The 15,238-nt window shown below is 39.9% G+C and overlaps 1 protein-coding gene across 1 annotated transcript in view; it reads right to left on the bottom strand.

Annotated features, from left to right (window-relative positions):
• Positions 1–1,310: 1,310 nt before the first annotated feature.
• fn3krp (fructosamine 3 kinase related protein) overlaps positions 1,311–15,238 on the bottom strand; it is a 34,886-nt gene continuing 20,958 nt past the window's right edge. Inside the window, exons 2-6 of the mRNA XM_078225418.1 lie at positions 14,789–14,940; positions 11,710–11,801; positions 10,876–10,958; positions 2,394–2,516; positions 1,311–1,940 (exon numbers count right to left, since the gene is read on the bottom strand). Of these exons, the coding sequence (XP_078081544.1) occupies positions 1,602–1,940; positions 2,394–2,516; positions 10,876–10,958; positions 11,710–11,801; positions 14,789–14,940 (789 nt within the window). The 3' untranslated portion in view covers positions 1,311–1,601. The remainder of the gene's footprint in view (positions 1,941–2,393; positions 2,517–10,875; positions 10,959–11,709; positions 11,802–14,788; positions 14,941–15,238) is intronic.

The raw sequence follows: 15,238 nt of genomic DNA, 5'->3' as shown, positions 1-15,238 counted from the left end.
CCATGTGCTAGATGTAACATCAAACTTGATGAAACAGAAACTGTTAAAAAGGCTCACACTGGAAAACACTCTTCTTAATTCTTTCATGGGGTGTGGGTGTCGCTGGCAACACCAGCATTTGTTGCCCATCCCTAATTACCCTTTAAATGAGTGGCTTGCTAGACCATTTCAGAGAGCAGTTAAGAGTCAACCACATTGCTGTGGGTCTGGGGTCGCATCTTGGCCAGACCAGGTAAGGATAACAGATTTCTTCCCCTGCAGAATATCAATGAACCACATGGGTTTTTTTACAACAATTCATGGTTGCTATTACTGAGACTAGCTTTACAGTCCAGATTTATGAACTAAATTCAAACTCCACCAGCCGCCAGGTTGGGTTGTCTGAATTACACGTTCAGTGACCATTACACCACCATCTCTCCATGATAAGCTAGATGGCCATATCAATAGGCTTTGATTATTGTGATAATTACAATTTCACAATAACTAAGTTTCGAGTTGATGAGTTAAGTGTTAAATCTTTTTAATTCGTGAATACAGTTGCAGTAAATATTTAAACATTACACAAACATGACTCTGCATTTCAACCACCTGGTCGCTATCTTAAATAGTTAATACATGGAGAACCTTTGCATGCGACAAACTAGGAAGGGAAATAAAGAACTGGAATAATTACCTTCAATAATGTCTAGAGTGACTGTCTCACCTAGTTTATGACGCTAATCTGCGCTAAATCGTGTCTGTTGTGAATGTAATTTTCCTCATTGATTAAATGTTCAATTTCTGTGTTTTTCTACCTTCCAATTGATTTTCTGCTTTTGTTGCCTTAATGGCCACGGATGATACCAGGGATATATATTTTATAACTGAAGAAATTTTACCTTAATTGGAACTGAGAAAGTTTCAGGGAGACCTGAAGAAGTCTAGAAGGTTATTCAAGGGTTATGATGGGTTGAATGCTAGATTGATTCCACTGGTTGGCAAGATTCTAGCTTAAGATAATTGTAAAAAGAATTAAAGGACGAGTATAATTGTTTTTTTCCTGGCAAACTTTGTCAGATGTAACATTTACTCATAAACTCCAAAGCTCAATCCACAAGGACTTTTGAAGAAGGGCGAGTTGCTTGAAAAATATTAATTATTAAAGGGATAGAAGATGGAATTAACTTTATTCATTGACCTTCCTTGTATTTTCCTTCATAATGACCAACATAAACTGATAATTGAATCCTGTTTAAATAGCAGTTTTAACTCAGAGTAAGTAAACAAAATGATGCATTAAATGTTGTTAAAAAATATCAAGACAAAAGTTAGCATTGCACACTTGCAAGTTATCACTTTATTTGTTTTGCAGCTACATAGTTATTGCAAATGTTATTTTGAAATGTGAAATCACAACTAAATTTCAGGCATTAATGTTCTATGAAATCTTGTTTGGTTAGCAATAAGTATATTACAATTATTTTTAATTCACATTAAATGATATATCTGCATTCAAAAGCAAGTTTCTTGCTATGACTTTTCTCAGTCATCTAAAGCACATGCTTTGTGATCAGACAGGAATCATTTTCAATACTATTTGATCTAAGAGTGTGATATGATTACTTAAGTAAAGCTTTCATCGTGCTTACTGATGATCCTCTATATCCTGTCCCAAAATGATTCCAATGATTCAGGTAATGGAAAAGTTGGTAAAGTTTCAGTCGCTTCTCAAACCCAGGTGCCTTGGGAATTTTGTTATGGTACGCTGTGTAGAAGGCAGTGCTAAACCCTCCAAAAATTCCAGATATTGCTAGTTCGTACTCAGAGTGGCCGTAGAAAGAGGAGGGGTCAAAAATGACTGGACCATTTTCGACTTGTCCAATGTTTCCTCCCCATAGGTCTCCATGAAGGAGAGCTGGCGTAATTTCCAAGTCATGAAGAAAAGTAGGTATCTTCAACTGGAAAGCAAGATAGCAACAGTTAATGCAATGTAGTGAAGAAGCATGATTCGTGATCTGGGGGTGCAGTTCGTTGTTGCTACAACATGAACCCTGAGGCAGCTTGAGAGTATTGTTTTGATTACCTAGCATAGACCATTCACAAGCTCAGCTGAGCTGGAAGTAGAGGAATCAATTCCCCTCCCCCGAAAAAAGGAGTTAGATGAGTCCAAGCGAGTTACTGTCCTGGACAGCTATCAATAGAATTTAAACTCACAAATGTCTGACTTTGAGGACAGCATGCTCCCAACTGAGCCAAATTTTAATTATGACAATTACAATGATCCACTGTATAAGAATAAATAACTAATTTTGTACAATAAGCCTTTGCGCTTAATGAGATTATTCTGTCAAATTTACTGAAGTCACTAGTCTAAGTTTCAGTATTAAAGATTTGTGTCACGGTATTTGTACCTGAAGCTTTGACCAGAGATCCCTTACTTCACGGTCACCATATTCCTTTTCGATTAAATCCAACTGCATCTGAATTCGTTGCTGAGCAAAGAAGCTAACCCAGTCACTCTGCCAGTCATTATTCTGATGAAAGAAAATTGAAGATTTTATACTGGTGGAACTTAAATTCAATTAGCACATCTGGAATATAAAGCCGGTTTCAGTAATGGTGACCATGATAACTATCATCAACTATAAAATTCACTAGGTCCACTAATGTCGTTTCGGGAACGAAATCTGCCATCCTTATCCGGTCTGGTCTATATACAACTCCAGACCCACAAAAATATTGGTGACTCTTAGCTGCCCTCTGTAATATCCTAGCAAGCCATTCAGTCCATTAATGACGAGTAACAAATGCTGGCCTTGTTGGCAACGCGCATATCCCGAGAAAGAATACATTTTAAAAAATCTAAAGTCTATATTACAAACATACTCTTCTTGCCCTGTAAATACAGTACTAGAACTGAGATTATAAATTTGGTAAAGTGGTGATACTGTTGCATTTTTTTCTATTCTGCAGACCATATATGGGCATGGGACAAGACAACCTCACTGCTTCACATAACTTATACAAATGTGCAATTGTTGTACTTTAATAATTCATTAAAATTCCTGGAGAAAGGTTCCTTTCTGTAAACCTTTGTAGTCTGCAAAAGGCATTTTTCATAATGCACTTGGAGACAGTATAGCCTTGGACTGAACAGCAATGATGTGTGTCATTTTTGCTCACGTGGATTACTTTGAAGTCTTCACCGAATAAAATCAGCAAAGCATCAGAGGCTCACTGACACCACAAAGCACAGCTTGTACAAAAGTGCTAATATAGGTCCCACTTTTATAGTTAACCTAATGCACTATCACCAGCACTAAGCATCAGTTCTAAAATCCTTTGATCTGTCAGTACTGCAGACATGAAAAGACCATTCATCTTTTCCTTTTGTGCAGGCTTATATCTTGGATGCAGTCAAAGGATTCCCTCCCTGATATTACAGTATCAAGCCTAAAGCCCTGTATTTACTGCTGAGTTGAAATTAGTCTTCTGTTTGAAATCTTTGACCTAGTTGAATGGCAGGCTCTAAGAGCCAAATGACTTACTCCTGCTCATATTTCTTATGCTCAACTGTGTAAGATGGCAGTTTATTCCAAAGGTCTCAAATCATCGCTTAAATAAAAATCAGCTAATTGCTACCTTACCTTAAATGTTACAAAGAAAGATGATTTGCCATAGTCACAGACCTCACTCATTCTGTACTGTTTCAAAGGATCTTGCAGGAAACAATCTGACAGTATTCTATACTAAACTTTTTTTCCAACATCATAAGATTCAATTTCTGCGACATTTCTGGGTTTTGCGTGAAATGAATTGAACCCAATTTCTTGCTAGCAAGGATACATCTGGAATTTGTTCTCAGATTGCAATTTAATTCAGAATGGGCACACCGTGAGTATGTGAAAGGGAAATATAATAACACAAGGAATGGAAAAAAGTGTTAAAGAGGATTCTTTTGAGGTTAGGTCTAAGGCATTGTTGGGGCAAAGGGGAAGGAGCTTTATTTTACAGCAATGATGTGTAAGGGTTTAATACTGCCATGATGAATAAAACAGCACAATATTCTACCTGTCATTACCAAATCACTCACCTTGATACGCACAGGTCGGAATTCTCCCAAAAAAATTCTAAGTGTCGAATTCGCGTGAAAACTGGAGTAATTCACACTGGTCTTTTCAGTGGGAATTCACAGAAGAATCTCCCACACTGTGCACTGCAGAGGTCACTAGTGTGTATATCATTAAAAATCAGTGGGCGGTACCTATTCCCGCTTGAGAGGTTGGCAGTATAGTGATGAGCGGGCCATTGTGCATGTGCCGATCTGGCAGCGCAGAGATCGACGCATCTGCAATAGCCCCAGACGGCCGGTCTCCCAATTGCTGGTGGAAAGACTTTGCCGAAGATGGAGATAAGTTACTCGTTGCAGAATTCCCAGCCTGACCTGTACTTGTAGGCACGGTATTGTTATGGCTGGTCCAGTTAAGTTTCTGGTCAATAGTAACCCCCGGGGTGTTTTGATGGTGGGGGATTCAGTGATGGTAACGTCATTGAATATCATCGGGAAATGGTTATATTCTCTTTTGGAGATGGTCATTGCCTTGAAGTTGAGGGGTGTCATTTATCAGCCCAAGTCGGATTGTTGTCCAGGTCTTGCTTTTTGCAGGCATGGATTACTTGAGTATTTGAGGAGTTGCAAATGCTGCTGAACACTGTGCAATCATCAGCGAACATCCCCATTTCTGATAATGGAGGGAAGGTCATTGATGAAGCAGTGGAAGATGGTTGGACCTAGGACACTACTCTGAAGAACCCTTATAGTGATGTTCTGAGGCTAAAATAATTATCCTCCAACAACCACAATAATCTTCCTTTGTGCTAGGTCTGACTCCAATTAGTGGAGAATATGCCCCGATTCCCATTGACTTCAATTTTGCTAGGTTACCTTAATGCCACATTTGATCAAACATTGCCTTGATGTCAAGGGCTGTCACTCTCACCTCACCTCTGAAATTCAGCTCTTTTGTCTATGTTTGAACAAAGGTCGTGATCAGGTCTGGAGCCAAGTGCCCAAGCAGAAGCTAGTCTCAGTAATTGGGATCATGATTCACTAGATTGTCAGAAAAAAACATCTGATTCACTAATGCCCATTAGTGATGGAAATCTGTTGTCCTTATCTGCTCTGGTCTACACGTGAATCTAGATCCACTGCATTGTGGTTGATTCCTTACTGGCCTCTAAAATGACCCAGCTAATCACTCAGTTAAACTGCTACAAGAAAAAACCTTTGCTAGATAGTCTGAGCTTCTGTGAACAGACCAATGAGACAATATCAGCGCTCCTTCCAAACATCCAGTTTCACAGCATTAACAAAGTAACGGCACTGTGCTTATGGTCTCTGAAACTTGATGCAAGTTTGTCATATCTTCTAACAGTACCAATCTGACACAAACAGCAGAATGAGTTGGATAAAATTAGGTTATGGCAGATGACTCACAGATGACATTTACTGCAGATAAATGCAAAGTACTTCTCAAATGAAGGCAAAATAAGCAACACATGATCTATATTAAAAACAGCCGAGGATTTTAATGGACTCAGTGAAATACATCCATCCTATGCATAGTAGTAAACAAAGATAACAGAATACTGACTTACATAACCATACAACAGTTTAATACTGTCTGCAAATTTAGAGATAAGGAACAGCATGATGTCCCAGCGCTGGGGCCTGCCACTGATACATAATCCAAGGCTGACAATACTTCACTAACGAGTGTCTGTTGCTTCCTCTCTTTCAGCCAATTCCTTATCCACCTCCGGATTTTTCTGAGTTTTTTCATTTTGTGAAGCCAATTTAGCAGTCTTTCATGTGAAAATCTTGAGGTCCAGGTACACTGCATCATAGAACTTTCTAAATTCCATCTGGAATGGCACATCCATGCAAGAAAGCAAGTTGGTTTGTCAGAGAGAATTAAGCCTTTGGTTACTACCTATTGGTACATTTCCATCAGTAGTTTGTAGATTCCATCCACACCCTAACAATATAGCATCAGTCTGTAGGAATGCATTGCTTTTGAGCCCAATCTTCTTATGAGTGATTGTAATATTAATTTCACTTGTAAAGTCCACAGTAATAGCTTGTATACTACTAGTGTGTCTTCCCGAATGGCACTTCCATAAAATTATATCGTTCATGTTGAGTTCTTTTCATTTCCTCGTCTGTTTCAGTCTTGTTTCTGTCGTTTTGAGTTCTCAATTCTTCTTTGATGGTCCTCTCTGTTCCGGAAAAAAACTGATTTGAAGATCCTTGTCCTGATTTTCAGACCCACACCTACTTTTTCATTACTTATGGAATCTTTTCCAAACATATATCTTTGCCTTTAATCAAAGTTGCTATAACTCTGGATGGTGCTTTGCTCATCATTAGAAGCCATTGTTTTAGTAGTACACACTCTCCCAAAATATATCCATCCCGAAGGTGTCATATTTGCTCAATTGAGAATACTTTTGTTGGAATCAGGAAGCCTGCTCTGGGATTTGAGCACATAATCCAGTGAAAGTCATGGAGTGCTGGATGCCTTGTTGGAAACATGTTTTTTTTCAGATCAGATGTTAAACAAGGTCTTGCCTGCTTGCTTATATAAAAGTAAATGACATTATGGGATTATTCCAAGAGGAACAGAGAACTGTTCTTGGTCTCCTGACCAACATATATCCCTCACGCAACAACTAAGAAAACAAATTACAACAACAGCTCTGATGAAAGGTCATCCAGACTCAAAATGTTGGTTCTGTTCTCTCTCCACAGATGACGTCAGACCTGCTGAGATTTTCCAGCATTTTCTGTTTTTGTTTCAGATTCCAGCATCCGCAGTAATTTGCTTGCATATCAGAAAACAAATTAACTGATCATTCACTCATTTATTGTTTGTGGAACCTTGCTTGTACAAATGGGCTCTCGTGGTTGTCTACAAGGCAAAAGAAGGCACTTCGGAAATTAGTTGCAAAAAACATTAGGCTATCATGATACAATATGAATGCAAGTGCTCTTTCTAAAATCTCCTTTTCTGCAAAAAATTTTAACTTTTCAACTGTGCCCTTGGTCTGCCCGCCTACCACCTCCACACCCAGCATTACCACCTCGTAAATACAGCATCAAAATGCAATTTATCGTACAGAACAGGTCTCGATCAGTTAATGCGAATGTTAATTCTCAAATTTTCTGCTCATCTTCGGAGCTGGCAAAAGAGTTTTAAAGTCTTTTTGATAAATGTGTAGGCTAAAAAGAGCTAGCGTGGGCTGTGTCAAGGCATCATTACTATTCATGCCATGATTTTTAATTTTAATTATACTAGCTGACACACGTTTCAGCCAAATCACCTGGGCATGAACAAGCCAGGTATAAGGTATGGGAACTGTAATGGCCATCTAGTGCTTAACCATATTTAATAAAATTGGTTCCATAAACAATGTCCCAAAGGTTTGTGCACATATAAAATACAAAAATACACCATACAGAAAGAGGTCACATTTTACTTCAAGAAAAGCTAAAGAAATAAGCATTATTTTTACAGGTGCTTATTTTAGAGTGTTTGAGGACCATTTTAATTTCTGTAAGCTTTGACAGGCAAGTTGAGAGTAACTGATTTTTTCAATTGGTTGCAATGGCTTTCTTCTATGGCCAATTTCTACAATGCAGACTAATTTTGATTTGTAATTTTCTTCCTTCTCTATTATAGAACTACCTTCAACCATGGACCAGCAGCAGCTTTCAGATTCTTAATCGGATCCTCATTCTGTTCAAAATATTTTAGTGTGGATACTACTCCCTTGACTGCAATTTTGGGAACACATTTCATTAGATGTTTCAGAATCTTAGTAAGTCTAAAATAACTCACTCCTTTGCCCATTGATCCCACTTTCCCTCCAGGAATGTACACACCACTGTGCACTTTCAACAGTGAAGAAGCTAATATGATGAATTTGATAGATGTGGAATATCACTGATCTGGATCCAAATCCTCCTCACTCTGCAATAGTCACTGCTGTTCTAAAGCAGTACATTTATCTCAAGTTGTAATTTACTCAAATTTATTTAAATGATATGCAAGTACACTTAGCAAAGTTAGCTTAATGGCAGATGTAAAATTATTCAACAAAATTAATAAAGAGAAGGCATTTGCATCTGAATTTCAGAGGAAAGTCCAACCTGCAGTTACTTTATTTGCAATATAATTATAATTGCTATCTATATATTAGAATAATCAGGTAGAGTAAAAGATAGACAAGGTCTTGTTTTCTTTTATGAACTAATGTACTCTGACACCTTCTCCTTATATTTCATGTCGTTCAGATGAGATTTAAGTCCAAGGCCCCTTTGCCCTCTCGGTGAACATACAGGATTCCATGGCACTATCTGAAGGGCAAAGGTGTTCATTTTGTGCCTGGATCAACATTTAATCTTCAGCCAACCTCACCAAAACAGATTATCTGCTCATTTACCTTATTGATGCTGTGGGGCTATGCACAAATTGGCTGCTGCATTTTCCTACAATGTGAAAAGGTAAAGTCACGATAGTCCCAGATGACCATAGGTGGTGATTTAACCCAAGATCACAACTCCTCAGCTGAGGGACAAGGTGAGAATTCAGGGATTTCATGAATAACCTCAGCCAATGTGGGAATTGAACCCACGCTGTAGGCAGCGCTCTGCATCATGAATCAGCCAACTGAGCTAACCAACCAACAACCATCCCCTGCCCCTCACACAATGTAACAATAACTACAGTTCAGAAGTGTATATTGGTTGTGAACCAATTTGCAACATCCTGAGGTCATGAGTGACACAATAAAAATTAAAGTTTTTCTTTGATATCTAAATCTTTATATTTCATTTTTGAAAGCAGTCGACAAAGAACAAAGAAAATTACAGCCCAGGAACAGGCCCTTTGGCCTTCCAAGACTGCATCAACCATGCTGCCTGACTTAACTAAAACCCCCTACGCTTCCAGGGACCATATCCCTCTACATCCAATTCATGTATTTTGTCCAGACGCCCCTTAAAAGTCACTATCGTATCCGCTTCCACTACCTCCCCCGGCAGCAAATTCCTGGCACCCACCACTCTCTGTGTAAAACATCTCCCTCGTACATCTCCTTTAAACCTTGCCCCTCGCACCTTAAACCTATGCCCCCTAGTAATTGACTCTTCCACCCTGGGAAAAAGCTTCTGACTATCCACTCTGTCCATGCCTCTCATAATCTTGCAGACTTCTATCAGGTCGCCCCCTCAACCTCTGTCATTCCAGTGAGAACAAACCAAGTTTCTCCAACCACTCCTGATAGCTAATACCCTCCATACCAGACAACATCCTGGTAAATCTTTTCTGTACCCTCTCCAAAGCCTCCACATCTTTCTGGTAGTGTGGTGACCAGAATTGAACACTATATTCCAAGTGCGGCGTAACTAAGGTTCTATAAAGCTGCAACATGACTTGCCAATTTTTAAACTCAATGCCCCAGCCGATGAAGGTAAGCATGCCTTATGCCTTCTTGACTATCTTCTCCACCTGCGTTGCCACTTTCAGTGGCCTACGTACCTGTACACCCAGATCCCTCTGCCTCTCAATACTCTTAAGGGTTCTGCCATTTAATGTATATTTCCTATCTGTATTAGACCTTCCAAAATGCATTACCTCACATTTGTCTGGATTAAATTCCATCTACCATCTCTCTGCCCAAGTCTCCAACCCGCTGTATCCTCTGATGGTCCTCATCACTATCCGCAAATCCACCAACCATTGTGTCATCTGCAAATTTACTAATCAAACCAGTTATATTTTCCTCCAAATCATTTATTTATATTGCAAATAGCAAAGGTCCCAGCACTGATCCCTGAGGAACACCACCTGTCACAGCTCTCCATTCAGAAACGCACCCTTCCACTGTTACCCTCCGTCTTCTACGATCGAGCCAGTTCTGTATCCACCTTGCCAGCTCACCTCTGATCCCATGCGACTTCAATTTCTGCACCAGTCTGCCATGAGGGACCTTGTCAAAGGCCTTACTGAAGTCCATGTAGACAACATTCACTGCCCTAACCTCATCAATCATCTTCGTCACTTCCTCGAAAAACTCGATCAAGTTGGTGAGGCACAACCTCCCCTTCACAAAACCATATTGCCTCTCGTTAATATGTCCACTTATTTCCAAGTGGGAGTAAATCCTGTCTCGAAGAATCCTCTCCAATAATTTCCCTACCACTGATGTAAGGCTCACCGGCCTGTAATTATCTGGATTATTCTTGCTACTCTTCTTAAACAAAGGAACAACATTGGCTATTCTCCAATCCTCTGGGATTTCCCCTGTAGTCATGATGTGGAGATCATGATGTGGAGAGTCCATCTGACGAAGGAGCAGTGCTATTTGCTACCAAATAAACCTGTTGGACTTTAACCTGGTGTTGTGAGACTTCTTACCGTATTTCCCCTGTAGCCAGTGAGGCTACAAAGATTTCTCTCAAGGCCCCAGCAATTTCCTCCCTTGTCTTTCTCAGTATTCTGGGGTATATCCCATGAGGCCCGGGGGACCTCTCCACCTTAATGTTTCTCAAGAACCCTAATACCTCCTCTTTTTTGATCTCAACATGACTCAAACTATCTACGCACCCTTTCCCAGGCTCATCCATCCACCAGTCCTTGTCTTTGGTGAATACTGACACAAAATACTCATTCAATACTTCGCCCATTTCCTTTGGCTCCAGGCATAGATTCCCTCCCCTGTCCTTCAGTGGGCAGTAATTTTACAATAATTTTTACAGTAATTTCTAAAGAACACATCTGAGTATATTGAAGCTCTACATGTGTGCAAGAAGAAAAAAAATCAGCCTACCTGTGGAAGATAACCACAGCAGGTAATGGTATGAAACCCAAATTTGTTCACGTACTGCATTTCAGACTGCCCTGGCCCCTTGCCTATCTCACACAGAACAAAAAAAAACATGTTTAGGCCAGTATCTTTATATTTTTATTGTTGTACAACAGTGCTCATTCAATTTTTAATATTGTTTTCCAAACACAATAATGTATCATCTACCTCTTCTCAGCAGTCAGTTAGGAAGTATATTTTTGTGTTCACTTAAAGAATTCATACACTGTACATTAATGCACCATAAAAATAGTACAATCTTCTTCATAGTGAGCATTCCATATCTATTTTTCGCGCCATGCTAAATAACTCAAACTCATTCAGTTAAAACCAAAACACACATTTCAGTGTTACTATGAACAAGTATTAATTCCAGGTTTCTGTAAAGCAGTGCAATGTGCCAACTAGTAGCCTTCTCCAAAGTTTCTTGAACAAGAAAGGAGCTACTTTAATATATCATGTACAATGGCAAGTTACAGTGTTTTAGAGTCAGGCACAATTTTACCCTCTCCTCAGATGATCCTACCTATTGTGATGAATCAACAAAAGTAAATCTTACTCTCTGAAAGAGGAACCCAATGCATTTAGCACTTAAAAGTGTCAGCATCCTACAATGTATCCTCCCATTTTGCACAAAAAGGATTGCAGAACCTCAAAAGCCATCCAAACTACCAGATATGATTTTTCCCCCATCTGTTGTTGGTGTCACTGAAAGATATACATGAACCTGGGTTATGTAATTTGTCAAACAGAAAGCTCAACTTTTCACAGAGATTGGAGCAAAGTTAAATCATTTACCAACAGTCTGTGCATCTTTCCTCTCTTGCTCCTTCAGCTTTGCATTATGAAGATGCAAATTTGCCAGTTGTTCCCCTAACGCAGCCATATATCTAAAAGAAAAAAAACACCAGACCTGGAAATAGGAACATACTTCTGACAAGTTTTGAAACAATCAAATCAAGAAGAATCTTCAAATGACACAGCTAAGTCTAAGACATCATTATGAATTGTCTATTTGATACTATTTATAATACAAAGCAAAACAAAGGATTAAAATGAACTTTTAGAATGCATCATCTTGTACACATCCACCAGACTTTGCCACACATACAACTCTCTGTCATATTTACATTTCTAGTCATAGCTCTAGGGATCATTCTGCTTTCAGTTACCAGATAATAAGAAATGAACCCATTGCTGCTTTAACATTCCATCTCCAACTTTGCCCAACTCTCTACTCCTCGGCTCCATTTTGTTTTCCTGACCTATCTTTCCCAGGTGCCCCCTAAGTTACAGTTCCACAAATTACCTATGATTATGTCACAGCATATCTAATACCTCCGTGCAAATATGCTATTATACAAATACATGTAAATAACAGCCCTGAAATATTGCTGATTTACAATAATACACATTCCTTTTTAACAATATTTCTAACCAACTTTTACAACAGTTGCTAAGTTGTGTACCATATTGTTTTAATCTAAAAGAGGAACCCAATGCATTTAACACTTAAAAGAGTCAGCATCCTACAATGTATCATATTGTTTTAATCTCCCTCTGCGACTGGATCCTGAACTTCCTAACTCACAAACCACAATCAGTAAGGATAGACAACAACAACACCTCCATGATCATCCTCAACACCGGTACCCCACAAGGCCGTGTTCTCAGCCCCTTACTATACTCCTTATACATCTATGACTGTGTGGCCAAATTCCCCTCCAATTCGATTTTCAAGTTTGTCGAAGACACCGCCTTAGTGGGTCGAATCTCAAACAATGACGAGACAGAGTACAGGAATGAGATAGAGAATCTGGTGAACTGGTGTGGCAACAATAATTTCTCCCTCAATGTCAACAAAACGAAGGAGATTGTCCTCGACTTTCAGGAAGCATAAAGGAGAACATGCCCGTGTCTACATCAACGGGGACGAAGTAGAAAGGGTTGAGAGCTTCAAGTTTTTAGATGTCCAGATCACCAACAACCTGTCCTGGTCCCCCCATGCCAACACTATGGTTAAGAAAGCCCATCAACGCCTCTACTTTCTCAGAAGACTAAGGAAATTTGGCATGTCAGCTACGACTCTCACCAACTTTTACAGATGCACCATAGAAAGCATTCTTTCTGGTTGTATCACAGCTTGGTATGGCTCCTGCTCTGCCCAAGACCGCAAGGAACTACAAAAGGTCGTGAATGTAGCCCAATCCATCACGCAAACCAGCCTTACATCCATTGACTCTGTCTATACTTCCCACTGCCTTGGAAAAGCAGCCAACATAACTAAGGACCCCACGCACCCCGGATATTCTCTCTTCCAACTTCTTCCGTCGGGAAGATACAAAAGTCTGAGGTCACGTACCAACCGACTCAAGAACCGCTTCTTCCCTGCTGCTGTCAGACTTTTGAATGGACTTACCTTGCATTAAATTGATCTTTCCCTACACCCTAGCTATGACTGTGACACTACATTCTGCACTCTCCCCTTTCCTTCTCTATAAATGGTATGCTTTGCCTGTATAGCGTGCAAGAAACAATACTTTTCACTGTATGTTAATACATGTGACAATAATAAATCAAATCAAAAATCAAAAAATCACACTAAACAAATTAAGGACTGGCGGCACGGTAGCACAGTGGTTAGCACTGCTGCTTCACAGCTCCAGGGACCTGGGTTCGATTCCCGCCTTGGGTCACTGTCTGTGTGGAGTTTGCACATTCTCCTCGTGTCTGCGTGGGTTTCCTCCGGGTGCTCCGGTTTCCTCCCACAGTCCAAAGATGTGCGGGTTAAGTTGATTGGCCATGCTAAAATTGCCCCTCAGTGTCCTAAGATGCGTAGGTTAGAGGGATTAATGGGTAAAATATGTAGGGATATGGGGGTAGGGCCTGGGTGGGATTGTGGTCGGTGCAGACTCGATGGGCCGAATGGCCTCTTTCTGTACTGTAGGGTTTCTGTGATTCTGTGACTGAGACATCATTATTACAGATTTATGAAGTAGCCGAACATTGAAGTAATTTTATAGAATGTAGAAATAAGAAGTTCGGGTGTATTATAGGGCAGTAATCAGATCAAAGAGTGTGAATAACACCCTGAATTAAAAGTTTGAGGTTTCACTGATTCTAACTGAAAACAAGACTGCATCATGGAAATCAATGTTCCATATACTTAAAAACAAGTGCACTCAACTGAGCTGCAGTAGCTTTTTAGTTCATTTGCATACTTTTGTGAAGTTAGCAAGTATAATGGCAGACATTAAGTGGCAGCAGTATGATAGCACCGTGGTTAGCACTGCTGCCTCCTGGATTCAATTCCCGGCTTGGGTCACTGTCTGTGCTGAGTCAGCATGTTGTCCCCATGTCTGCGTGAGTTTCCTCCCACATTCCGAAAGATGTGCTGGTTAGGTGCATTGGCCATGCGAACTTCTCCCCCAGTGTACCCGAACAGGCACCGGAGTGTGGCGACGAGGGGATTTTCACAGTAACCTCATTGCAGTGTAAGCCTACTTGTGACACCAATAAAGAAACTTAAACTTTAAAAAGACATAACCGATTAATTCGCAAACATGCAGCCAAATAGTGAATATTTTTGTTGCAATCACAACAAGTTTATTAGAAAATAATTTATTCTAAGCATGGGACTAGCCCATGCTCAACTCAACCGCACTAACAGGTTTCTGTACTCATAAATAATAAAATGGAAACATGCATTATAATTACATCATTATGCAGTGGAATCTCAACTTTAATCTCCAACTCACAATAGTCTCCCAAATTATGAATGAAAATCAGCTTTTCATTTGGGAATGGTGTTTCCATTAATAAATTAGCTGGTTCAGATTGAATGAATAATGGCATGAAACAGTAATTGAAACCGTACCTGTTTAAACTATGAATATCCAAATGTTCCATAACAAACACCGCTCCACCATCAGAGAGGCTGATCACTTTCACTGGCTTTGGTACCCTCACCGTGCTGGTTTTCAAAATTGCCTCGAGACTTGCCATTTCACCATCAAACATTGTTTTGGCCTGTTTCAAACAATTTGTTTAGTGAGATGATGAACATCACCAAAAAATGTCAAGAACAAAAATATTTAAAGCATCACCAACACCTATCGAACCAATAAAGTTTGAGAGGCCCAGATCCAAAATTTCTGCCTTTGGAGTAGAAAGGCACAGTGGTTAGCACCACTGCCTCTCAGCGCAAGGGATCCGGGTTCAATTCTGGCCTATGGTGACTGTGTGTGTGGAACTTGCACATTCTCCCCGTCTGCATGGGTTTCCTCCGGATGCACTGGTTTTCTCCCACAGTCCAAAGGTGTGTAGG

The sequence above is a fragment of the Mustelus asterias genome, chromosome 12 (genome assembly GCF_964213995.1).
Source record: "Mustelus asterias chromosome 12, sMusAst1.hap1.1, whole genome shotgun sequence".
In the NCBI taxonomy this organism is placed as follows: domain Eukaryota; kingdom Metazoa; phylum Chordata; class Chondrichthyes; order Carcharhiniformes; family Triakidae; genus Mustelus; species Mustelus asterias.
This window is presented reverse-complemented; position numbering and strand designations above follow the sequence as displayed.